Source organism: Myxocyprinus asiaticus, chromosome 27 (assembly GCF_019703515.2).
Source record: "Myxocyprinus asiaticus isolate MX2 ecotype Aquarium Trade chromosome 27, UBuf_Myxa_2, whole genome shotgun sequence".
NCBI classification, from domain to species: Eukaryota; Metazoa; Chordata; class Actinopteri; order Cypriniformes; family Catostomidae; genus Myxocyprinus; species Myxocyprinus asiaticus.
The window spans coordinates 19,824,471-19,851,740 of NC_059370.1; the positions used below are offsets into that span (position 1 = coordinate 19,824,471).

Consider the following 27,270-nt stretch of genomic DNA (forward strand, 5'->3'; position numbering starts at 1 on the left):
TAGGCCAACCTGGGAGATGGGGCATCAAGGAACCGTGCCTTGTCAGCCTCTCGCATCTCAACCAAGTTGAGCCAAAGGTGGCACTCCTGGACCACCAAGGTGGACATCGCCTGCCCGAGAGACCGTGCCGTGACCTACGTCGCTCGGAGAGCAAGGTCGGTCGCCGAGCGCAGTTCCTGCATCAATCCTGGGTCAGAACTACCCTCGTGCAGTTCTTTTAGCGCCTTGGCTTGGTGTACTTGCAGGAGAGCCATGGCGTGCAGGATGGAGGCGGCTTGTCCAGCAGCACCGCAGGCCTTAGCCTTCAGGGTCAACGTAAACCTACAAGCCTTGGACTGAGCCAGGTGGTGGCGCTCTGCGGACACAAGTGCACCGTGAGCACCTTATCCACCTGGGGGATCACCGAATACCCCCTGGCCGCTCCGCCATCGAGGGTAGTGAGAGCGGGGGAGCTGAAAGACTGGGACCGGGCAGTAAAAGGTGCCTCCCACGATCTTGTCAGCTCCTCATGCACTTCTGGGATGAAAGGAACAGGAGTGTGGCGTGGCCATGGGCGGCGCCCCGAGCCCAGGAACCAATTGTCGAGCCACGAGGGTTCGGGGGAGAGTGGAGGGTTCCACTCTAGCCCGACACTCACGGCCGCCCGGGAAAGCATGTCCATCATTTCTGCGTTGGCCTGGGACTGGGCGACCATTCCCGAAGGAGGAAGCCCAGTCGAAGCCTCTGCGTCCGACTGGATGAGCCCGCTCTCTGATGCTGCGCTCAATAACTCATCTTCTTCCCGGGCTCCGAACGAGAGGTCAAACTCGCCCTGAGACGAGCCGGCGATCTCGTCCAAGCGCCCGACCAAGGTGGGGAGCCGCTGGGGTGGCTTGCTTTCTTACGAATGCGAGCCGCGACCGCATCGTTGCCATGGTTATGTTCTCGCAATGAGGAACGATGTCTCCGCGTGGGCAGCGGCGAGTGTCAATCACATCATGTGACAATTCTTATGCTATCCATCCATCACCCTGACTCCACCTTTAGTACTACTATCTTTAATAAAGAATGTATTTTATTACTGTAAAATTTCTGAAAATCCAACCAGACTAATATCTTTCAGATGAAAAACTGAATGTAGCCATTTCTGTCATTTCTGAGTCTTGCCTTGCACTGACACTTTTCTGTTTTTTAGCAGAGTCAAACCTCCAACACAGTCTATGCTGCTGAGTAGAGTGATTCCCAATAATGGAAGACCATTCTCGGCTGAAACATCCTATCAAAAAATAAATAAATAAATAAATAATTATATTGCTCATATTTGAATATGCTCATGTCATATTTTAATATTTCACTAATATTTAAGTATATGCTTTAGCAATTCAAATATTTTTGTGAAGCAGAAATTAGATTAGATTCCATTAGATCCCATTTTAAGGTGATCTCTACGTGAATTTTAGGGGAAAATAAATAAAAATGCTTTTTCACTCATTGACTTCACTCATGATGTTTTAATATGATCACAACTGCATGACTACTAAACTTGAGTGTACAAACTTTAAAATTGCATGTTAGCCTACAACAACCGCCAAAGAATTATGAGATTCAACATCAAGTGGCTCTCAATTCCCTGTGTGATCAAATCTATACACACATTATAGACACCCTCAAGTTCCAACATGATCTAGCAGAGTAACCACAGGTGCAGTCACTCTCACATTAACTATGGACATGTTCCAGTAAGTGTTCAAATAAGACAAATACTTTTTGTCTTATATTTGAAGCATATATCTATAGCTATAGTTTTATCATCTAAAAACTAGCAAACATACTTTTATGAAATGTTACACTCGAACAGTATGTGTGCTAACTTTTTTTCAAAATAAATGCCATATGTCTTGATATTTTGTCATATAATGCTATGGCAATCACACATTTGTAATTGTGGCTTTGATGTCCTAATACTTTTTGGGAAAATGTAAGTTAGGTGGTAGTTAGCTGACAGTTCACGGAAGTGAACACACTATCTCGAGGTGGTTCTCCCTTCATTCTCTCTCTTTTGGTTTTCCCCTTCTTAAAATGCAAGGCAGCATAATTTAAATGCACTGCATCACAGTCCTATATGAGAATGACATAAGATTGACAGAAATTGACAGATAAATGATATAAAATGCACATATTGAGAATTTTTTTTATTTTTTATGCAATGACACCCAAATACATGGCACAAAATGAATCACATGAATCAGCATGTATGAAGCATACCTGACTGGAGGGTTGTTCTTTTTTAATGTCTCGCAGCTCTTTTTCTGGTTAAAAGCCAACAACAAAAAAAGATGGAAAATCAAAGCAATTTACAGTATGTAATATTGATGCCATTCACATTGCCCAGATTACAGAGAGAGTTTAGACTTAAAAGTGCTGATTCTATTTTATTATTCTATGAGGCTAAAAAAAAAAAAAAAAAAAAAAAAACCTTCTCTGTAGGGTTGTGTATGCAAATTAATTCAAACACTTACCTCTGTTGCAGTTATATCGTTCCTTTTTATGACTTAAAACAGCTTGAGAAGAGATGATAGCCACACAAACACCCAATAATACTCCCAAGACAATTACTACAGGATCCACTTGCTTTACTGCACAGTCAAAACACATTATGGATGTGAATTTAATGTAGTCAGATGGTAAATTGTAAGAGATATACTATACATTTGTGACTGATATTACGTAAACGTGAAATTATTACAAAGGTCAATATAAAGCTTATGCTCCATACAGTTATACACATTATTGCATACAACATTCCTGAAGTTCATTTAATAAGAAGTTCATTTCTGACACCACTATACAATAATGCACCAAGTCACCCTTGGTTATCTTTGTGTTTTACTTATTTTTACCATAAATATATGCAGTTTTTCGCATATAGCTTTACAGATATTTCCCATATTTGTGAATTGGCTGTTTCAAACACTGTAAAAATGTTTTGTCAGGTAACCTTGAAAATGTTCTTCATCTTGTTTTCTAAATTAACTGGTTTTATATAGTCAAAAATGTTAATTATTATGACTGAATCATCCTGACTGCTTTACGTTACACCTAAGGGAGGAATTTTTTTTATGGTTTGATGAGGTAGAAATAGCTTCTTAAGGTAATTCCTACACATTTTCACTTTTGACATTATACAGTTACACTGTACTCACACAGTCCATCAGAGCATGCAGAAATAACTCTAAAAATAAAATGTTCATATACTATATTATATTTATATTTCCATACAAAAGATTTAAGCAGAATGTATGGCACTTACTCATATTTATTTTTGTCCCATCTCCAAACAGAATTCTTCCACAGGTGATTACAGCACAGTAATAAGTACCAGTGTCCGTTTGGTTGACAATGATCTTAGTGAGACTGTATGTGCAACTCTGCATAAAGGAATCAATCTCACACTGATTACTCCGATGACGAGTGTAAATGATTTCTGGAACAGATTTCCCTGAATCAGATCTGAACCAGAACATCCTGATCTCTGGTGTTCTGCGTTCAGACAGCACAGAGCACAGCAGGGTCACCGTGTCTCCAGGGTGGACAGACTCCGACACTGGATGCTGATGAATAGACACGTTGAATTTATGTTGGTTGTTTTGCGACCCTAAACACAGGCAAGGAGACATTTTGTCCAAAAGACTTTCTCAAATAATGTATATAAAATCCTATGATTAAACAAATGTCTGGCAGATTTTATGACATATAGAATGGAATAGAAAAGAATGCATTTTAATATTGCAAAGAATGTTATGTGATGAATCTCCCTCATAGAATTTTACACAATTCTTTCTTTCCTTTTATTTTTGTTTACTATGTATTTTCCTAATTTAAAATAATTGTAATAAGAAATAAAATTATTTCCAAACACAGCAAGCTACATCGTACCTGATTCTTCCAATAAATTAAGCATTCTAGGTAAAAAAATAAAACTTACCTTTCAAAGCCAAATACGTACCTGCAGCGTAAACAGTTTCAAACCTTCTCCAGCCGCAGTAATACATTGCTTCATCAGATGAAGTGACATTTGATATCTTTAAGTGACAGATTCCTGAGTCTCTCTCAAGTGTAAAACGTGAAGATTTAAACTCATTATAGAACTGATGTTTTGCCACAAATTTCTGGACCATCGCAACAACAGATGGTTGATGTCCTGAAATTTGCTTGTACCAAGTAATTGGATCACTATGATCTTCTAAAACCATGCAACGGAGAGTAACTTCATCACCAACAGAGACAATCATCACTGGGTCTGGTTGATGCTCAACCTCATTATCTTCCATTATTTATTTAAATCAAGCTTCTTTGTACAAAGTCAGTCATTTTAATTCAAAAACAACATTACTAATTAAGCCCCTCTGTCAGAAGATTTAAAACAAAACTGTAGAACTGAAATATTCAAATGTATTTTGATTGAATTATAAATGATTCCTAATGAGATTAATTTTTTTTTTTTTTTTTTTTTTACTTAAAAAGGAATACTTGTAAGCTTGCTGTATTGGAAAAAAATGCATCATTTAAATGTAATACTTGCTATAAATACAATTATTGATGAAGACAAAGATATATACATTTAATTCAGATTAGCTAGAAATTACCTTGTTCAGAATGAATATGTACTTTAAAAAGTTATAACCTGCAATTGTTACCTTTCTACCTGATCTAACTATTTCTTCCTGATCTAACCCTTAAAATTAGTTAAAAACCTGATTCAGTGACATGAAAGTAGTGAAATGATTCAGTGATGTTAAATAATATTTTTGCTTTTATAGGCTATACAGTTTACGTATTTAAACCAGATAATTTAGAAGTTAATACATTAAGCACAATTTTTACGTTTTATTTATTTTATGTGTAGCATTTTTCAGTGTAGCAACATTCTGTGGGATAAAATTTAATTGTTTACAGTCATCTGAAAATTAGAGAAGACTCAACATTGTATTTGGACAGCTGACGTTTGTCCATGTACCTTTTTTCAACATCAACATCAAGATTTAAAAAGTATTGGAAAAATGTATAAGTGAACATTTTATTCATATTTTTGCCTTCACTTGTCTATTTTCAATTATCCTGTGATGTGACAAAATAATCTGAATTTTAAATATTTAAATAAAAAAAGTTTTAAAAGGAGCAAAGCGTGTTACACCACAGAACATGTCAACTTCTCAAAAGTATACCATGTCAACTATACACTGTAAAAATATGTGCTTCATGTGGTAATATCTACATGACTAAATTAACCTAACTACATTAAGTTACACCAAAAGTAATTTTTAGGGTTAGACAAGTAGAAACAGATCCTCAAGGTATAATTGCATGTTAACACGTTCTACAATGTTCCCATATAATTTAAAATGTATATACATGTTTACTTACGCATCTTACTTAGAATCATGACAGAAATCCACAGTATCATCTTCACTCTGTAGTCTTTGGCTGTTCGTCTTGCCTCTTTAAAACTACAGCAACAGTAAATTGTACATCTCAGATGATATCCTTTTTTGTGGCATCACAGACTTCCTGTCACCTTTTCTTGTAAACGTTTCTAGACAACAACAATTGTACTGTTACCTCTCCAGGTGCAATTATAGGGTTTGCTGCCATCAATTTTAATTATAGTTTACAAAATGACGAAGGTCAAGTCAGTCACATTAGCTTTCAATTCACAACTTTTAATTGTGAAATTAGAAAATATGCAAAGGGCACAGTGGTGGATAACTTTGCTTCAACAGGACAGTTGGCATTTTTAATTGAGGGTAAAGAAAACAAAACATTTAAAGACGGCATAACATCAGATTTGACCCTATTTATTTGCATATTACTGTTCTTATTGTGAATGAATCATCTATGCATTTGTTTTTGTTTTTTTTATTTTAAAGAAAATGAACTGCATAATCTTGAATCAAAATGTAATAACTCTTCCGCTGATACGACTTTTCCTCTCTGCTGACGTAATGTATGAGAGACCATGCGGCAGCAAAGCTAATATTAAAATGTTTTTATGCAATTTTAACCCCCTCCCTTCAAGAGCCTGTCATGTAAAACACCACAAATTTAGAATCAGTCAAGCAGCAAATGCAGAGTGTATTTTCATCAGTTTCCCTCCTAAAACCCTGTTCCCTATCTCAAACTACTTTGGTTACGGGCACACTTTGAATAACGGTAAATTTGCGGTTGTGTTTCAGGCATTTCACGCCTGAATGTTTCCAGAGGTGATCACTTCTAAATTGTAACAGCAGTTGGATGTAGATAAAGTGGCTTCAGATTATTAATGCAGGCATTTTTCTGAAGTATCTTGGGATGTACAACAAGAGTACGTGTTTTTTATTCTTTATATTTAGTGTAGGCCTACTGTGATTCAAAACGTTGAAATTGTGTGATATTTTACTCACTTGTTTCTCATTCATTTTTATTGGACTTGCACAACTCTTTATTTTCCCTGTTCATCTAAATAAAATGTTATTTACAAATACCATGATTTATATGGATTTTATTCATTATAACATTTGACTCTAGCATCAAAATTACATTGTAAAACCATAAACCATAGTACAGTAAACTATGTAAAGAAAAGACAGCGATGTGCTGGGTTTATTTGTTGGCTGGTTATGTATTAATATTGTCAGTTAGATCATCATTCAGTTCTCAAGTCAGTAGAAAGGTGGGCCGCTATTGAGATCGGTTCTCAGTTTCCCCGGTAACTAGCTTTGGCATGAGCAGCACGGTGGAAAGTTGTGTGAAAAGGTGTGTGTGTGTGTGTGTGTGTATGTGTGTACAGGTTTATACTACACTGTGAGGACCAAATGTCCCCACAAGGATAGTAACACCTGAGACCAGCAGTCCCCACAAGGGAAATAGCTTAGTAAAAATACTAAACTATGTATTTTTGAAAATGTAAAAATGCAAAAAGTTTTCCGTGAGGGTTATATTTAGGGATAGGGTTAGGGGATAGAAATTATCGTTAGATCTGTATAAAATCCATAAAATGCATGGAAGTCTATGGAGAGTCCCCACAATGATATAAAAACAAGTTTGAGTGTGTGTGTGTGTGTGTGTGTGTGTGTGTGTGTGTGTGTGTGTGTGTGTGTGTGTGTGTGTGTGTGTGATTTAAAATAAACCCTTTTGGCTATTTTTTTAAAAAGGGACGAGCCGTTCGACATGTCCCACCCCTACTTCCAGTTTCAGTAGGAAATACATCAAAACACCAAATAGAACTGTGTTCCTCATGGAACTTCCCTGCGACTTTAGAATGACCAAAGGTCCACCATCAAGATTCACTTTATGATTTTTATGAAATTTGAAAAGCTGTACTGCACAAATACAGAGCAGAGTAAACATGCCATTTATCTATCTTAATTCATGTGGTAGTGGGGGCATGGTCGAGTGTCGGCTTGTGAATGGAGAGCGAGATTGGGAGATGAGAACAGTAAGGATCATCACCTGTCAATGATTGTCTCTAACAGCTGTTTGTCATTGCAGTGAGAATAAAGACGGAATTAAGAGCGAGCCAGACACCAGTGGAGGGGAGAGAGACCCACACACACACACACACTCACTGAGCCTGTGTGGCATGAGAGTGTTGCGAAGAGAGTGTTTTTTGTTTGAGCAGAAAATAAATACCTTATTGAATTGAAGTTAACCATTCCCGATCCCTCTTTTCTCACTCCAAGAACCTGACCCTGTTATACTGGTGCCAAAACCAGGGATCAGAAGGAAGAGTATCGCCATGGAGTCCTCCCAGTTGGGTGAAGTCATCCATGCCCTTGCGGATATTCAAGAAACCCACAACAAAGCCCTCCTGGCTCATGAACAGCGATTCCAGAAACTCCTTCGGGCCCAAGCGGAGGACCGGCAGGCATGGCGGAGCTTGGTGACCCAGGATCGATCTTCAGCCATGGACCCGGAGGCAGCAACCGTGTCTCATCTGCAGCTGACGAAGATGGGACCCTGGAGGTGTTCATTGGCTATTTGAACAAGCGGCTACCATCCTCCGACTGGCCGAGGTCTCAATGGGCACTTCGTTTGCTGCCGCTGCTCTCTGGGGAGTCACAACTCACGGCTGATCAGCTTCCAGCGTAAACTCACCTGGCCTATGAGGACGTGAAGAAGGCCATCCTTCAGCAGGTCGGGCGTACACTGGAACAACACCGCCAGAGGTTCCATTCCTTGAGGCTGGAGGAGGTCAGCCGGCCACTTGTGTATGCTCAGCTGTACCGCGATGCCTGCTGGAAGTGGGTCCTGGCCCAGAAGGGTCGCCGCCCGTTTGCCTAGAAGAACTGCGGAGTGGGTCCAGTGCCATCGCCCAGCGTTGCTGGATGACGCCATCCAGCTGGCGAAGGACCACTTGGTGGCCTTTCCGGGGAACGGCGAGCCCCCCATTTCATCTCTCTCTCTCCCTCTGACCCCTCCTTCTACCCATTCTGCTTCCTCCCTTCCAGTACCTCCTCCCTGGAGTTGGGGAGTTCCCCCTCCGAAACCGGCTCCCCAGCTGCGGTGTCTACGCAGCCTGCCAGTTCACCCTGCACCTCTCCACTCTCACTCCCAGTAAGACAGATCTGCCAATGCCGGTGCGGGCGTGGAGTCTGGGCCGGTTTGCTGGTGCTGTGGGGAGCCTGGGGATTTCCAGGACCAGTGCCTGCTGATGGAGGTGAGGACTGTGGTCCGGCTCCTCGAAGTGCCACAAGCCACCCCTGATCGAGCTGGGATGTACCACATAACTGTGAGTATTATGGGGGGTACATACCAGGCCTTGGTGGATTCAGGTTGCAGCCAAACCTCCATCCATCAATGCCTGGTTCAAGACAATGCTTTGGGTGCTAGTCACAAGGTGAAGATGTGTGCAGGGGGATATCCATGATTATCCTGTAGTGACTATGACTATTCAATTCCAGGGACAAAAGCATAGTGTTGAGGCTGTGGTTAGTCCCCGCCTCACCCATCCGCTAATTTTGGGAATTAATTGGCCAGCATTTACCACTTTATTAAGGGAAATTTGTGCAGGTGTGTCCTGCAACAATGAGTCTTGTGTGGGATTTGTGATGCGCTGGCTGGGGAGGCGGAGACGGGGCTGTCTACATCAGCTTAGGGCAAGAAATAACACAAACCGTCTAATGGCCCATTTTTATTGGCCAGACATTCATGGGTATGTTCGCAGGTTGTGTGCAGCATGCCATGAATGTCAGCTGGTGAATCCGCACGCCACCCCAAGATCGCCTTTGCGCCCCCTTCCTTTGATCGAGGTCCCCTTCGAAAGAATTGGTATGGACCTCGTTGGGCCATTAGAGCAGACGGCACATGGACATCGCTTTGTGTTGGTTCTGGTGGACTGTGCAACATGATATCTGGAAGCAGTGCCTCTACGCAACATTTCAGCACGTAGTGTTGAGGAGACACTCTTCAGAATTATCTCCCAAGTGAGGATTCCGAAAGAAATCCTCACTGATCAAGGCACTACTTTCAAGTTACATACACTACATGAGCTGTACAAATTATTGGGAATTAAATCGATATGGACAAGTGTGTACCACCCACAAATGGATGGCTTGGTCGAACGGTTTAATAAAACCATGAAAAACATGATTCGTAAGTTTGTGCATGAAGATGCTCGGAATTGAGGTAAGTGTCTTGAACCCCTGTTATTCGCAGTTCGAGAGGTCCCGCAAGCCTCCATGGGGTTCTCCCCATTTTAATTTTTATATGGGCGTAAGCCTCACAGTGTTTTAGACATCATGAGGGAAAATTGGAAGGAAGGACCTTCAAACAGCAAAAACAAAATTCAATATGTTTTTGACCTGAGAGCATAACTCCACACATTGGGGCAGCTATCACAGGAGAATTTGCTACAGGCTCAAGAACGTCAGTCCTGGCTGTATAACAGGGGAGCTCAGCTACGGGAATTTGCACAAGGAGATGAAGTCCTTGTATTACTACCCACATCAAGCCCTAAATTACTTGCAAAGTGGCAAGGGCCCTATGAGGTCACACAGCAAGTCGGGGAAGTCGATTATGTGGTTAAATAATGGATGGGGCAGAACACAGCAAATTTACCACCTCAAAGGGAGGTGGTCCCCATGGTTTTGGCGATGGTGGTACCGGAGAGGAAGGAGCTCAGGCCTGAGGTGAACTTAAAAGCCAAACGAGACATCCCGGTCACTTGCAGAGTCCACCTCTCACTGTCGCAAGTCATGGACATGGCCCAGTTGCAAAGAGAATTCTTGGACTTGTTCTCACCCCTTCCCGGTCGTACGAACTTCATAAAACACAATATCAAAACAACCCCTGGGGCAGTGGTACGCAGTCGTCCCCACCGACTACCAAAGCACAAAAATAAGCGGTACGGAAGAGTTAAAGGCCATGCTCAATATCGGGGTAATAGAAGAATCCCACAGTGACTGGCCCAGCCTGGTGGTGTTGGTTCCGAAGAGCGACGGCTCGGTCCGGTTCTGTGTGGATTATAGGAAGGTCAATGCGGTGTCTAAATTTGACACGTATCCAATGCCTCGTATTGATGAACTGCTCGATCGATTTGGCATGGCTTGTTTTATTCGACACTGGATTTGACAAAGGGATATTGGCAGATCCCCTTTACACCAATGTCCTGGAAGAAAACGGCCTTCTCCACACCGTTTGGTTTACACCAATTCGAGACCCTTCCATTTGGTTTGTTCGGGGCCCCGGTTACAGTTCAGTGCCTTATGGACCGAGTCCTCAGACCGCACTCTGCGTACGCCGCTGCCTATCTGGATGACATCATTATATACAGTAATGATTGGCAGTAGCATGTGCAGCATCTGAGGACAGTTCTGAGGTCGCTGTGGTGGGTGGGACACATGGCAAACCCCAAGAAGTGCGCAGTTGGACGGGTGGAGGTACGGTATATGGGGTTCCACTTGGGTCGAGGGCAGGTGCGTCCCCAAATTGATAAGACCACAGTGATTGTGGCCTGCCTGAGACCCAAGACCAAAAAGGAGGTGAGACAGTTCATGGGGCTGGCTGGCTACTATAGAAGGTTTGTGCCTAATTATTCGGATGTCACCAACCCACTGACTGATCTCACTATAAGGGAGCCCCAGACCCGGTCTAGTGGATGGAGCCGTGCCAACAGGCTTTTATGCAGGTGAAAGATGTCCTTTGTGGCAGACTGTTTTTACATGCTCCTGATTTCTCTCTCCCTTTTGTTTTACAGACCGATGCATCGGACAGGGGGTTGGGAGCCATGTTGTCCCAGTGGGTCAAGGGGGAGGAGCGCCCGGTGCTGTACATCAGTCAAGTGTGTGGTCCTCACCCTTCGGTATTACCTCTTGGGACAGGCTTTCACCCTCTGTTCGGACCATGCCCCGCTCCAGTGGCTCCATCGCATGAATGATAACAATGCGTGGATCACCCGTTGGTATCTGGCTCTTCAGCCATTTAAGTTAGAGGTGATCCACAGGCCGAGGGCGCAAATGCTATTGCGGACTTCCTCTCTAGGAATGGGGGGGAGTGTGGCACGAGAGTGCTTTTTGTTTTGAGTAGAAAATAAATACCTTATTGAGTTGAAGTTCACCGTTCCCGATTCCTCCTTTCTCACTCCAAGAACCTGACCCTGTTACAATTCATTAATTTGTTTTGCTTACTTATGTAAGCTTTCTGACTAAATAAGAGTGAACAAAACTCTAGAAGGAGTATTGGCAACCATGTTTCTTATGTAGCAGGTACAGACTGTTGTAACACAGTATTACATCTGTCCCTTGCTGATCACCTTGCATGTTTGATTTTCTCCATGACTTTACACCCTAACATGTCCCAAAATATGTTAATTGAAGGTAGACGAATCAATAATTTTTCTTTCATGGTCATTCAGAAATAATGATTTATTCACAATGAAAGAGGAGTAATAAAATGGAAACAATAACCCCAAAAACAGATGTTCTCTAATCATTTCCCATCAATGTGGACTATGTTCTTCAAATTGTCCACACAGAGAGAGGACACTAATGTAAATATGCATACTGAAAATTAAAGTTCAAAGTTGCATTAGAACGGAAATATTCACAGTGTTTCAACTGTACTCTGTTACAACTGTACTGTTTTTGTGATAACTTTCTATCTCTGAATCTCATATGCTCATTAACAAACATCGCAATATTATTAATCTGTGTTTTGAGCTCAAACCAAAAATGTAGTATTGACCTCACTCCACTAGCCTCAAGAGGCGCACTAGCGACTGACACTAGAGGCTGTAGACTTTAGCCTCCTCGTTAGTGCGCCCGCCTCCCATGCTGGAGATGCCGGATCGAGTCTTTCTTTAAGTGGGTAAAACGGTTGGCAAACATTAGATTATAGCTCTGTAAATGTAAATTTAGATTTTACTTTTATAGTTCTGATTAAAAAAGGTCTCGAACAGGACAATACATACAGTATAGGACAACTATATATACTGTGTATGTGTGCATATATATATATATATATATATATGCTAAGCTGCTTATGGTACTGTAAGTCAAAAGAGCCTATGTCTCTACGATATCTCTGATATGGCTGTCGCTGTATGGGGCCTCACTATACTGGCCCAGGTCAAAAGAGCCCTCGCCCATGTTTCTTTGATATTCTGGTCTCCATATGTCTCTGGGGCATGTGGCAATACAGTTGTTATGGTGTTGTGTCTGGTTGCTAGGGCATGGATAGGAATTTACTATAGCACTGTGCGACCCCGCATACACATGCATGGATGTTACATTTTGGCTTAGACGATATCAAATCAAGTCAAACCTTTTTTATTTGTATAGTTTTTTTTTTTTTTTTAATTGTGCTTTTCCCAATACACATTGTTCCAAAGCAGCTTTACAGCAAATCAGCTGTAATGTCTGTAACGTCTCAAAAACATGAATAATCAACACTCCTGGAAACATAAAAAACAATTTGAAAAAGAAAAACTGATTTCTATTACTTGGTATTATTTAAAATTTCACAACTTAGTCCCACTGTCCACATATGTGGAATTGTTTTTAAAATATTATTATTTATTTTTTGCATGTTTATTAGGTGCTACTAAAATGCACACAGCAGTAACGCTCAGGTCTCAGGAGGATAGGGTTGACTGAATGGCTGCTTGTTGGCCTGAGTCAAAAGAGCCCACCCCAAATCCTGCATGATATTCTAATTCAACAGGATCGCATGGGACATCAGCATGTCAGTTCCACCGTGCAGTGATGCACCGAAAATCACACAACTGTAGTTCCAACTTCGGCTACTGGGGGCAGTTTGGAAATTCAAAAAGTATAGACCTATTTGAACAGACAAAAAATTCGACCTAATGTATCCAATGTTCCCCTGAGGTCAATCTGTCTGATCTGGAGATGAGATCCCTCTGATTACTTTACAATGTAAGTCTATGGCGTTCGCCAATTAGCGGACTGCGGTCCAGGTCCGGACCTCGGCTTGGTATCCAGACCACGAGACATCTTGACATTTGCTGCCCCATCTCACTGTTTCTATACTTCAAGTGATCAGCTTAACAAAACAAAAAAGAGCTTTGAACAGTGCAAACACTTGGGCACAGATAGCACTGATGTTTCAGCGCTGTATCCTCAGATACTTTTCTCTTTTACAGAACACGCTTCATTTATACCCTTTTGTATAGTTGCAGATGCGGTTATTTTACGACAGTAGACTATAGCAGAGAAATACAGTGAGCAGCAATATAAATGGATACTGGTATCTTTCATAAAGCACACTGCAGAAAATGAGAATGAAGCGAAGTGAATTCAACTTCATGTGTCTGAAATGAATCTGACCATTCAGCTAAACCAGGATTGTGACAGGACAATAAACTATAACATTTTCTTCCATCTAAAATTAGCTTTATTAATCCACATGTTTCTAGCCTTTCACAAACAGACTATTTTTGTGAAAATTAACCAAAGGTCCTCTCTCGCACAAATGGCAAGGAAAAACAACCAAAAATTTGATTTTACAAGTAGCAGAGTGGAGTTCTCATGAGAACGTTTCCATTATTTGATAGTCTGACCATTTATAGGCCTTCTTAACTTCAGCTAACAGTATTTTTAAGCTTCTCTATTGTGCTGTATATTGTTTGTTGTTGGTAGATTTTCATTTTAAGGAAAATATAAAAACTGTCCATTCAGACTTTTACATTTTCAAAATGTTCTCTCAGGGGATACCCCTGAACCCCCAAACAATATATTTCTTTAATAGTCACAAGACGTATATGGCCCTTGAGTATCTAAAAATATTGAAAAACAAAAACAGGACTGTTGTTATTCAGCTTCAGAATGAACAGTTGTTTTAGTTTTAGTTGTTCAGTTTATCTATTAATATTTATAACAAAGTGCTCTCGATTGATAAACACATTGAAATATTTTAAACTTTTGGTAGAAGATCCCCCAAACCCCACTACTTTGGCATTTTCTCTGGAGCCCCAGTGTCCTAATCTTGCCCAGTTTTAAAGTTGCTGTTTTGACTTTGATTTTTTTCTTTTTTTTTTCTCTTTCTTCTTTTACAAAGTACTATTACTGCCAACTTGGAAATTTACAATTAGGCCTACTATTTCAAAACATGAGCATTCCTTATGTTATTTCATAGCTATACTGACTACTAACACCATGTAAGTTATTGTCCGGACCTTTGCTGGGAAGGAAATCTAGAGACCGGACCTCTTGGAACTTTGATTGAATACCCCTGGTCTATGGGATTTTTTGTAAAAAAACATTTCATCCGCTGGGCGAACATCGTACATTTTAGTTATGGCAACCATCTCCTCAAAAAGCTCAATGATTTGAGATGAAAAATCCTTAAACGTACTATAGGTTAGAGCAACAGTGATAGTGGTTCCTTGCCAAATCAAGAATGAAGCACTACTAATTATTTGCACGTTCATTAAAAACAACAGGAATATTTAGGGAAAGTGATATTTAAATGTATATTGCACATTTATATTGATAACAACTATCACTACCAAGTGGAGAAATTTCATGTAATTTAACTCTGGTCATAAATTGGATGTGTCCCCTTTAAGAGTTTTGCGACACCTGCTGTGTTACACGTGTGCTGGTTAGAAGTAAGAGCATACGTTGGGCAAGAGAGCTCCGGGTTATTTTCATCGGTTGATAATTCTTTGGGTAAATATAAAATGTTACACAATGTTATTAAATTGCATTAAATATGTGTTCACAAGAGTCATATGTTAAAACTGAGTGTTTGCTATGGATAATATTTGAAGGATGCATATGGATTGCATGTGTGGTGTTTGACCACGTTCTGTGCACACATGTGATGACTGGGTATGTAAATTTAGAATTAATCATATCTTATTTAATGATTTATAGCCCAGAGAGTTTTCCAGTTTAGTGAGCAAGTGTAATACGTGTTATATGTGAAAATAATGTGTAATGAGAATTCTATTGTAAGTATTATACAGACATTCGGAAATACATCCTTTGGCTCCAGAAGAAAAAAAAACATTACGGACTGATTTAGAGACTTTTTGTTAGGCCCACAAGTAAACTTTCACTGGTCTTTACTGAGACAAACTGAGATAATTTGAACATTTTAAAATGCCACAATCTGATGATGATAGTCCAGTATTACAGAACATTGATTATGAACATGGTGTAGGCAGTAGTATGCATGATGTTCAGGGACAAATTCAAGAACTCAACAGAAAGCATGAGGAGACCATGGCAGCTATTGCCAATTTGAGTTGAGAGCCAACCAGGTCTTATGTTTATGTGCCAAGAGAACGCCACATTCAACCATTCAGTGGTGATTTCAGCAAAGATGGGAGATATGTTGATGAGTTTATTGAAGAAGTAGAAAGGGTATTATATGCTAGAAATCAGACCACTGAGGACCAGTTAGACCTCGTACTCTCCCTCTTAAAGGGCGCAGCCTCAGAAGAGGTCAGATTACGGATGGGAAATGAACCAAAGTGACCATTTGAACTCTTTGTGTACCTGAGAGAAGCTTTTTGAGAAAAGCACAGTGTGTCTCAGTTATTACAAACATTATATAGCCGTAAACAAAAGTAAGGTGAAGATGTTTGTGGTTACTCTCATGCTTTGCCTCAAATTCTAAATTCTATCCTGAAGGAGTCATCAAATGCAATATCCAATGTGAATTTGGCAATCCGAAATCAATTCATTAAGGGGATTAGGGATGCAGGCCTTAGAATGGAGCTTCGTAAGCTTGTGAGAGACACTAATTGAAGTGTGAGATGAAGCCCTTATGTGGTCTCTAGAAGATCCTAAATCTCGTGTCAAAATTAGTCAGCAACAGAAGTGTTGCATCTGAGACAGCAGAAGCTCAGTGCGCTGCTGTTGGTATACCTGAGAAAAACACTGCTACTCTTGAAGAAGTGTTAAAAATTGTAGCAGAACAAGGAAAAGCTATAGCAGAGCTAACACAAGCTGTCAAGTATCACTCAAGTGTCACTCACTTTGCAGTGCACCGAGTCAGAACCTGTGGCTCATTGAAAACCCAAGATGCAGCAAAGGATTACAGATGATGGCCAGCCAACAAACAGACTGTCACAGAAAATGCTATGTCGGCAGTGCAAGGGCAGTGCATAGGCTCAATCCAGTCAAGGCTAATATCGATACTTGTAGTGACCGACTACTCCAGTGTTCTGTGGTAAAATGTCCTGTCACTAATCTAAAGATTATTGGACTAATGGCCTCTTGTTTACTTGATACAGGAAGCCAAGTCAGTACTATGTCTGAGAGTTTCTTCAGAGAACACCTGTCTGGGAAGGATGAAGACATGCTGTCCACAGCAGGTTGGCTGAAGATTACAGCTGCCAACGGCTTAGACATACCTTAAATAGGTTATCTTGAGTTGGAGGATGAAGCCATGGGTATTACCCTACCAAAGTGTGGTTTTCTAGTAGTCAGAAACTCACAAAGCTCTTCTGCTGGACCAACCCTCATTTGCATGAACATCATTAGCAGATGTAGACAACTGGTTCATGCAGAGTTTGATACTACCCTAGGTGGAGAAATGTAGTCTGATTGGAGGGAGGCATTTCAGCAGATGCAGGCATAAGACTGCATTTACAACTCCATTTGGGATCTTTGAGTATTCTCGGATGCCCTTTGGGGTTTGCAATGGATCTTCAATGTTTCAATGTCTTACGCAGGCTTCCATGTGTGATCTAATTTTTCAGATCATGCTAGTGTACCTTGATGACATACTAGTGTACTTTCCCACTTTCCCTGAGCAATTGCAGAGACTGGAAGTAGTCTTTAACAGACTAAAAGAAACAGGTCTCAAAGTTAAGCCTGAACAGTGTAATTTCTTGCAACAAGAATTACTTTTCTTAGGTCATCAGATCTCAGCTTGAGGTATTGGTACTGATCCAGGTAAAGTTGAAGCGGTCAAGCAATGGAAACTTCCCAGTACCATTAAGGAATTACTCTCATTCTTAGAGTTCTGTAGTTACTACAGAAAGTTCATTGAGGGTTTTTTCTAGAACTGCTGGCCCTCTTCATAATTTAGTGAACCTGTGTATCTTATACCAGCAGCCAAGTGTGTAGGAGAGGCATAGCTTATGTCAGTAGGAGACTTCGTAAAGCAGAAAGGAATGGTGAGCTTGAAACTTGAGCTACTGGCCCTCAAGTGGGCTACCTCTGAAAAATGTTATGGTTATCTGCTAGGTTCCAAGTTATAACAGATAGCAACCTTCTGTTAGACAGATTCATGATTTAGAGTATGGAGCATAGGAACGCAGTAACTCTCAAGGAAGTACGCCTACTCTGCTGGGTTATACAACAGCTGAACTCAAGGATTTTCAAATGAAATATCCCACTCTGAGTTCTTTCAGAACCTTTTGGGAATGTAAACAAAAGCTCACCACTCATCAGAGATCTGGTCTATCAAAGTATGTACTGTCACTAATAAAGCAGTGGAAATGTGTTGGATGGCTTGCTTTATCGCATAGTGAATGACCAACATTGTGGTGAATGTCAACAGCTGCTCTTACCCTCATGTCTAAAAGAACAGGTCCTTGAAAGTGTTCATGACAGTATGGGACATCAGGGCATTGAGCACATGCTAAACCTGTTGAGGTAACAATGCTTCTGGGTTGGCATGTATAATGAGGTGGAGCGGTGGATCAAAAAGTGTCAAAGGCAAGGATACAGCCTCCTATGAAGCCATTTCTGGCTTCAACGCCCCTTGAAGTAGTGGCAGTAGATTTTACCGTGCTTGAACCTGCCTCTGATGGCCATGAGAATGTGTTAATTGTGACTGATGTTTTCACGAAGTTCACACAGGCATTTCCAATCATGGTTCAGAGGGCTGATACCACTGACAAGATCCTTCTGAAAGAGTGGTTCATAAAATATGGTGTGCCTGAACGATTACATTGTGATCGGGGCAGAAATTTTGAAAGCAACGTGATTGTTGAGTTGTGTAAAATGTATGGTGTAAAGAAAAACTGCACCACACCCTATCAGCCTCAGGGTAACGCTCAGTGCGAGCACTTTAACAAAACTCTCCATGATCTATTACGTACACTTCCCCCTGAAAAGAAAAAGTGTTGGCCAGAACACCTTCTTGAGTTGGTTTATGCTTATAATGTAATGCCACATACAACCACTGGATACTCACCACATTACTTGCTGTTTGGAGTCAACCCAAATCTTCCAGTAGATGCACTGCTAGGTCAAGAGCAAACTGTGGACAGAAAACATGATTGGTTAGTGATTCACCAAGACAGATTGAAAGAAGCTCATGAGAAAGCCAGGGAATATGCCAAACACAAGGCTGATGAAAGACTTGCCCTTTTTAATGACAAGGTCTATTGCCCTGTGATTCATGTGGGTCAGCAGGTATACTTGCATCAAAGACCTTTGGGTAAGAACAAAATACAGGATTCATAAGTCCTACTGTATACAGGGTCATAGATGTGCAAGGTACCACACATACAATTGAGTCCCTTGAGGGTGGTCCTATAAAGAGAGTCCATAGAGTTGATTTGCACCCTTGTATTAACTCTGTTCCTGAGCCAGAGGTGATTGAAACCCATTCTCCCACAACACCACAATCGAGGGGAGAATCTGTTTCTGAGCAGGTTGAGGTTGTGCAGTCTGATCCTGATTTTGTTGTGTTAGAAGTGGTCACATATCCTAGTCTGCAGGAGACAGAGAATGTGAACCCTGAAAACCCTGTGTCAGCCAATTGAAGCCCTTATAGGTGAACCTGTACTGATTTCAGGGAACATTAAACAACAAGGTTCGGTACCAGAGAGAGTTGAGTCTAGCAATGACACAGTTCCTAGAGTGTCTGGTCCAGAGAGGGTTGAGCCTGACACTGGCACTGCTCCTCATTAAATTCTTCAGAATTTACAAAAGATCAGGATGAAAAAAACATGTTCATAGAATCTGATGTAGTCATCTGATCTTATTTTGACAACAGGCTCCAAAGTAAGAGCATAGAATGGAGAAAACATCTTGACCTATGACAATCGTAAAGTTGAATGTCAAATGATGTGGTGAGCATGTGAGCAAACTTGAACAGTATTGTAGTTTGTCCACAATTACAATATATTAGGGCATTTTTCCTTTCAAAGACCAGCTGTTTTATGACATCAGAATGGTATAGTGTTGTATCCTGTTGTTATGGATTTGCCATATCAACAGTAAGTAATGTAACAGTAACAGTAAGAAAACAATAAGTAACAGTAAGTAAAATGTAAGTTTCAATTCATTTTAAGTAGCAGAAAAGCATTTTGTCTATCCAATTATTTAGAATAATTAATTTCAACAAATGTGGAAGACTTTGTTACACTTTCTCAGAGGCAATCATGATGTCATGTATTGTTAAAAGCAAATAATTGGAAAAATCCTAGAAATGATCATCTCGAAGGGGCCAATTATAGATGCTGTATTACCAGAAGAGTTTAAAGACTCTTACATTAAAATGGAGGGAAGCAAGACTCAGAGAAAAGCAGGAAGAAGCAAGAAGTTTTTCTCTGGGTGGGGGTGGTGTGGATAGTTCTTCCATCAGCATGCGCTGCTGGGCACCTTTCACTGTTGCGCACTGTCTCACTGTTTATATCTGCGTCTCCTGCTGAACGAACTTAGATGCGCTAGCTATACAATATGAAACAGCCTTTCCCGGGTTTGAGAAATACTCAAACCAGTCCATCTGACACCAACAATCATCTATGCAATTATCTAATCAGCCAATTGTGTGGCAGCAGTGCAGTGCATAAAATCATGAAGATACAGGTCAGGTGCTTCAGTTAATGTTCACATCAACCATCGGAATGGGGAAAAATGTGATCTCAGAGATTTGGACCGTGGCATGATTGTTGGTGCCAGATGGGCTGGTTTGAGTATTTTTGTAACTGCTGATCTCTTGGGACTTTCACACACAACAGTCTCTACAATTTAATCCGGATGGTGCCAAAAATATCCAGTGAGCGGCAGTTCTGTGGATGAAAATGCCTTGTTGATGAGAGAGGTCAACAGATAATGACCAAACTGGTTTGAACTGACAAAGTCTATGGTAACTCAGATAACCGCTCTGTACACCTGTGGTGGGAAGAATAGCATCTCAGAATGCTATTCTGAGATACAGGTTGGCACTGTTTTCGCTGCACGAGGGGGTCCTAAACAATATTAGGCAGGTAGTTTTAAAGTTGTGGCTGATCGATTTATATATATATATATATATATATATATATATATATATAAAACATGCAAATATAAAAGTAATGTCAACCGTAGAGGAGGTGGTTGGGGGCATATTATAATTATTATAATTATTTTTTTTTTTTCCATTTCGGACATGTGACAGCTAATGAAGAAATCCCACAATCCTATGTGTGTGGATCCACGGCAGTTGAGCTGAAGCAAAAAATAGCAGTTGAAGAGGATGCTGAGAGCCAGTTTGTCTATAAATGTACGTTTAGTTCCAACTTTTGATTCCATTTCTAGCGAGAAAGTAGTGTTGTTAATAAATTTACGTTTAGTTATCCCTTGGTTAAAACTGTCTTTATTTTGTTCTAAGTTGCTTTCAACAATGCTCATTTATCCATGTTTTTAATCGGCATTGATGTTTATCTAAATTAATAATCTAGAGATGAGGAACACACAAATGAGAGTTATTTATCGGCATATCGTTCCTGATTGCCAGCATTATGTGAAATGCACTGCGGAAAAAAAATTTAAGCAGATTACTAGATCTGTGTTAAATATGTAAAGCTATTTTTAATATCAGCTCCTGTTTTTTACATGTTGGTGTGCAGTCGACAAACTGAAAGAAAAAAGATAGATCTGCTGTGTTCTTAGAAAACATTTAACTGAAGTGAATATATATATGTAGACACACTTTTTTATATATATATGAAAACATGGACGTTATTGAAACTCATTATAATTATTTTTGTCTTTTGATAAGTCATGCTCAGTAGCTCACAAATTTAGGGAAATGACAGATTTGTTTTGTTCTTATAATGATTAAAACCTCTACTAAAATCTCTTTGTAGGTCTGTAGACATACAAATTTTAAAGGATTAAATTTTTCTTTTGATTGTTGATTCAGTGACTAACTAGATTCACACCAGACACTCTTTGTCACCACCTTCTGACATACCCAGTAATGGTCACTGAATCATTAAATGGATCTGAACAAATTTTGGAGAACCTAATCAAAACGCTCAAGCCACTTGGATACATTTAAATCCCACAATGCACAAGCACAGAGTAAAAAATAAAATTGTGCACATGCACAATTGTCATTATTGTAATTGATTAAATAATTTATTCAGGACCTTATACCGTAAAATATTAATACTGCACTGTACATGTTGGGTTTGTGTGAGCCACCTACTATAACAGCTTCTTATTTAATCTTTACATTATCATTACAAAGGTCAAACTTCAAGCTTCAGTATTAGACAGATGTTTTATTACAGAAATGCCACATCAAAAGTAATTTCTTAATTTGTGTCAGGACTACTCATCACAGCATGCTAAATCAAAACGCGACGTGTTTCAGAATGTAATAAAGAAATGTTCAAACCTGTTCAATTATGCAAGTTCTGCTGAATAGGCCGTGTCGCTTCAGTAACAATATTCATTAGAACTTTTAGTCCAAAATGTGCACATTTAGATAAATATTCTCATATGTTTACTTATAAAAAATGTCCTGGTAAATTTTGCGATCGATCGGAAACGGATTTAACGGTGATAATTTTTCAGAACGCTAGATAGCGCCAGAGCATTATTTCTGGCGAGCATTTAGCTGTCAATCAAAATTTGATTTCAATTATTTTATTGTTAATTTGTCTTACTCCCATTTTAATATTTGCCATTTCTAGTCTGCATCTATTTGGCACCTTATATACCACTGGCTTATTGTCACTATAAAAAGTAATAAATACTAATGTTCCTTAAAATAAACTGTTTAAAATTCTTTTTATACTACGAAACTGCTCTGTAAGACAGGTTTAATGGGTAGGGGGGTCGTTTTAGGGGTTACGGACACACTGATGGGGGGCCCCCCACACACAAAATCTTAGGGCCCCCAAAAGGCTAGGACTGGCACTGCATATATCAGAGATAATGCTACAAATCAGGACAAATCTAGAACAGGATTCATAACTTTCACATTGAAATTTCATGAGACACAACTGGCTGTCAAACACATATTGAGCTACACATCACACATAAGCCACAAAAAAACTACGCATAAGCTACACATATGTATTTTCTCAGGCACTTATTGAGTCTAAATAGACACACAACTTTAACATAATTTCAGCAATACACCCAAATGACAATAGTCATATCATCCTGTTCATGTGTAACACTTGCTATAGTTTACTTCCATGTTGTTTCTTCATCAAATAGCAATGTCAGTTGTAAATCTATTCAATCACTGAAACATCAACAGCTCCACCTTGAGTAACAAAAAGCATGTATGATATGTACAGTATGTGTCTGAATATGTGATACTGATAATTCACCATTGTTGCACAGAAAATCAGCATGATAAAGTAATTATTTGTATGAATAGAGCACTCATTTATTTTGTAATAAACGAATAAACAGATATTCTGTGATAGTAAACTTATATAGATATAAATAATCATAAAAAAAGATCATTTATGGAAGTGCAAAAAATGTGAGGGGAGACATTGGTTCCAAATAGCGCTGATTCGTTCAATATGCTGTCAATCAATCACTGCAATGACCCCCGCCTCTCATGCTCTCTTCCACACAGCGTGTCTCTGCAGACTGCTATGAATGAGATGAACTGATGCAAGTGGAGAAATTATTTACACAGTAAACAACTAACTGACATGGAAAACAGCACTTATTGTCATGTCCAATAAAAATTTACTTGAAATGACTTAAACATGAAATGTTGTGTCAGTGAGCAGGGGCGATTCTAGGGTCAGTGGACATTTGGGGCTTAGCCCAGACCTCCATGGATACATATGGGGTCCTCCTTTGATGTGTACTTTGGTGTTATATTGATTATGGTGTTATTTGGTGTTATCATTACTGCAGAAAGAATGGTATTATTAAATTATACATTACTTAATAAAATATTAAAATATCATATGTTTTAGGATCAACTTGATACAAGCACTGGTACTGACATTACTACAAGAAAACATTCTGGGCTTTACAGAAAACATTTGTGGCTCAAGCCCCGAAAGCCCGGCCCTAGCCCTGCCCATGTCAGTGAGTGGTTTTTAGTAAGCACTAACTTGATCAGCATGATCGCCATCATGAAACTTGCAGTATTTACTAGTGAAAAGATGACTAATGATCTAAAAACTATGAAAAAAAAAATTATATACAGTAGGTGAACAGATAAAATATAGATGAAACATGCTTGTTGCTGTATTATTGTAGGCCTAGGTATTGTTTTTGAAGCAATGTAAAAATATGAATTATAATACAATGCACAAATTTGATGAGTCTTTGTCCATATTTAATAAATATGAACATGCAAAAATTTAAGTATTGTATGATTATTGACAGTGTTAGATAAAAGGTCAATTTGGTATTTCAAATGTCTTCAATTACAGTAACAGATATACTGTATATAAAACTAAAATTCATTTATTTGGGCATATACTGTATATGCAGGCTACATAGCCTATTCAGATTACATTATAATAAAGTATGACTTTTTTTTTATTTGACTTTTTTATATAATTTTATAAAGGCCTACATTTTTAAATCATCTAAGATTTCACGAACATTGGACTACAAAAAAAAAAAAAAAAAAAAAAAGGAAAAAAGAAAAATGGTATTCTGCCTCCTCATTTCAAAAGTCTGGCACACGCCACTGCGTTACATGTATGCATCTATTCAAGCATATACATTTGTGTTTTTTGTGTGTGGGAGCAGTATTACAGTGAGTGAATTGGTTGAGTGAGTGTGTGAGTTTTTATCTGTGCATGTGCTTGTGTCTGTACAAGCATGCATCTGTGCTTGTTTGTGTGAGCAAGTGAGTTTTTATCTGTTTGTGAGTGCACATCAGTTTGTGCATGTGACTGTGGTTGTGTGGTATTGTACTTCTGTGAGACCTGTTATTTGAAGTGGTTTCTGTAGACCTATGTACTTTGCCAAGGTGCCTTTTCACTGCTAACCTCGCTGAAATTACCCATGACCCGTCATCTCTGCACACCTCTCACATCATCCTCAGTGGCTTTGTCAGTAAACAACTCAGTTACCGCAACTCATTTTAAAATTTCCACAGGATGTATAGCTATTTTTGTTTATATCAAATGCATGCTGTCATTTCAAGGGATACTTTTTTTAATTAATCTCTAAAAAGCACTTATACAGGGCATATTTTTATTTTATCTCTGAACATGATTTTATTCATTCATTTATGTGTGTGTGTGTGTGTGTGTGTGTGTGTGTGTGTGTGCGCGTGTGTAAATTTATGAATATGATTTTAAACAACAATTAGCAGACTACACCCAATTGTGCCTACTTGATCAACAGGAAGGCAGCTCACTAAGCACCTCTCAGTGCTAAAACCACACTGATGCTTAAGTTTCCAAACCATGGTCACTATGTGTAAGAGAAAAAAAAAAAAACCTTTATGTGTAATTTTGAAACATACCAGAGCGTTATTTAAAACAATGGCCCTCAAATCTGCCATTATTCTAATATTATGAAGGCATAGACAACCATTAAAACACAAGAATCTATATAAGCTCTGATAAGAATAATTTTTATCTGAGCCATGTTCAAAATATTTGCATCTATAAAAATGAATAAATATATAATATATTCAATATTGTTGACTCAAATAACAAATAAGACACTATTATCAGAAATCTAAAGATTTTCTCTCTACCACAATCAACTCTAATGGTACATTTGCCACAAACTCAATATTTAATTTGACACATTATTATCCAAAATGATTATTTAAATTTCATTTAGAAACCCTTGTTATTAATGACACCTGTGGCCGTTAAGTGAACTGCAGCCAGCTACCTGTTGCTCGTGCTCATGCTCGTGCACACACTCCATAAGGGATGCAAGCAAGCCAGCGAGCATCGGCCAAAACAATGACGTAACGTACAAAGAGACCGAACATGATTCACTGGCATCATGCTGACGGATGAGGTAGCATAATTAAAATTACACAGTTATGATTGTTTTACTACAAACTTTGAGACTAAACTAAAACTACTTATCAGCTAACATAGCATACTGATACACACATACAGCTACATACTACCGAACTATACCAGACAGTTTACTGTTGCACTGCACTATTGTATGTTTTGTATGTCATATGTTGTACTACGATCAAGAAACCAGCGTATTTGCTTAAATTTATCCTGTATACCTGACTTTTAGTATAAAGAGAAGATCATTGAAATTATTTGAAAGTTACAAAGCAAGGTAGCTTGCAATTTGTCAGCGTTAGCAGGCAAGATCAAGTTAGCTAAAATTACACAGATCAATCCTTATGGCACTATATTTCACATGCTTTGCAGTTATGTAAGCTTACCTGTCCAGTAAGAAGAACACCAATTCAGGGTCAGTTTTGATCCCCAAAACCGAATGAAGGTCCCTCCAGGAATCAAATGCTCTGCCGATGTTCACTCTAGTTTTCACTCGACAATGATCACATTCCCGCTTAGCCAGACGGGATTCAGTAGAAGGCTCTCGGGAGCGCGCATAAACGTCACATCCTTTGGATTTTCTCGGCAAAAGCGACCCACTCCCTTCGCATGAAAATCAGTCTACAGGCTTTATAGGCAACCTAGGAAGTCCGGGAAGGGCTCATTTTTTACGTTGTTTTACAAGCCGTTCACACATAGGCAAAAAAAATAAAGGCGAGTATTACATGAAAATTGTTACATACTGCACCTTTAAAGTGAAAATCACTTGACTGTGACTCTCACATTGAAATTCTATCAATAAAAGTGTTAAACAGAGGTTCAAATGTGTAGACTGTCTTTATTAAACGTCTTCCTGTCTCCTCAGAAATGTTGCTTTGAGAAGCAAGAACAGTTGATCACCTCATCCTTCCATTTTTGTAGTTAAACTCACTCTCTTGAACTATCATTTCTACCAATACTGTGATGATTTCCAGTGTTGTTAAGATTTCAAGTGAGTATCACACTTAGATTTTTAATACGTTTACATATCTTAAGCATATACAGTACATTCCACCTGCTGGGTCAATTTTATCTTTTGCCTTGTCAATACTGTGCACACTATAAATCTCTACCGCCATCTAGTGGTAAAACGTGTAATTTTTGGTCTTTGATTAGACACATCAGATTTACATACATTTTACATTAATTTAGATTAAAAAAAGGTCTCTCAAAATTCTCTCATCAAACAGAAAAATAAACTAAGTCATATACTGTGTACCTCCAAGCCAAATGAAACTATGTGGCTGTTTGTCTTCTCAAAGAAATTGATCACCCAAAAGTGAAAATTCTCTCATTTACTAACTCTCGTGCCATCCCAGATGTGTATGAATTTCTTTCTTCTGCAGAAAAATATTTCACCTCTGTAGGTCCACACAATGCGAGTAAATTGTGGCCAAAACTTTGAAGCTCCAAAAAGCACATAAAGGCAGCATGAGTAATCCACAAGACACCAGTGGTGTGATTTTTGGAGCTTAAAAGTTCTGGTCACCATTCACTTGCATTGTGAGGACCAACAGAGGTTTATTCTTCTAAAAATCTTCATTTGTGTTCTGCAGAAGAAAGAAAGTCATATCTGGGATGGCATAAGGGTG

At 39.3% G+C, this 27,270-nt stretch overlaps 1 protein-coding gene across 1 annotated transcript; it reads right to left on the reverse strand.

The window, feature by feature from the left end:
* Positions 1 to 1,485: 1,485 nt before the first annotated feature.
* Positions 1,486 to 26,200, reverse strand: LOC127418134 (uncharacterized). The gene is made up of 7 exons (XM_051658526.1): positions 26,026 to 26,200; positions 18,634 to 18,699; positions 5,404 to 5,572; positions 3,290 to 3,634; positions 2,499 to 2,615; positions 2,245 to 2,288; positions 1,486 to 2,097 (listed from the first exon to the last, which is right to left on the reverse strand). Exons 3-7 carry the CDS (start codon positions 5,441 to 5,443, stop codon positions 1,963 to 1,965), a joined length of 681 nt encoding a protein of 226 aa, XP_051514486.1. The 5' UTR covers positions 5,444 to 5,572; positions 18,634 to 18,699; positions 26,026 to 26,200; the 3' UTR covers positions 1,486 to 1,962.
* Between the last annotated feature and the right edge of the window lie 1,070 nt (positions 26,201 to 27,270).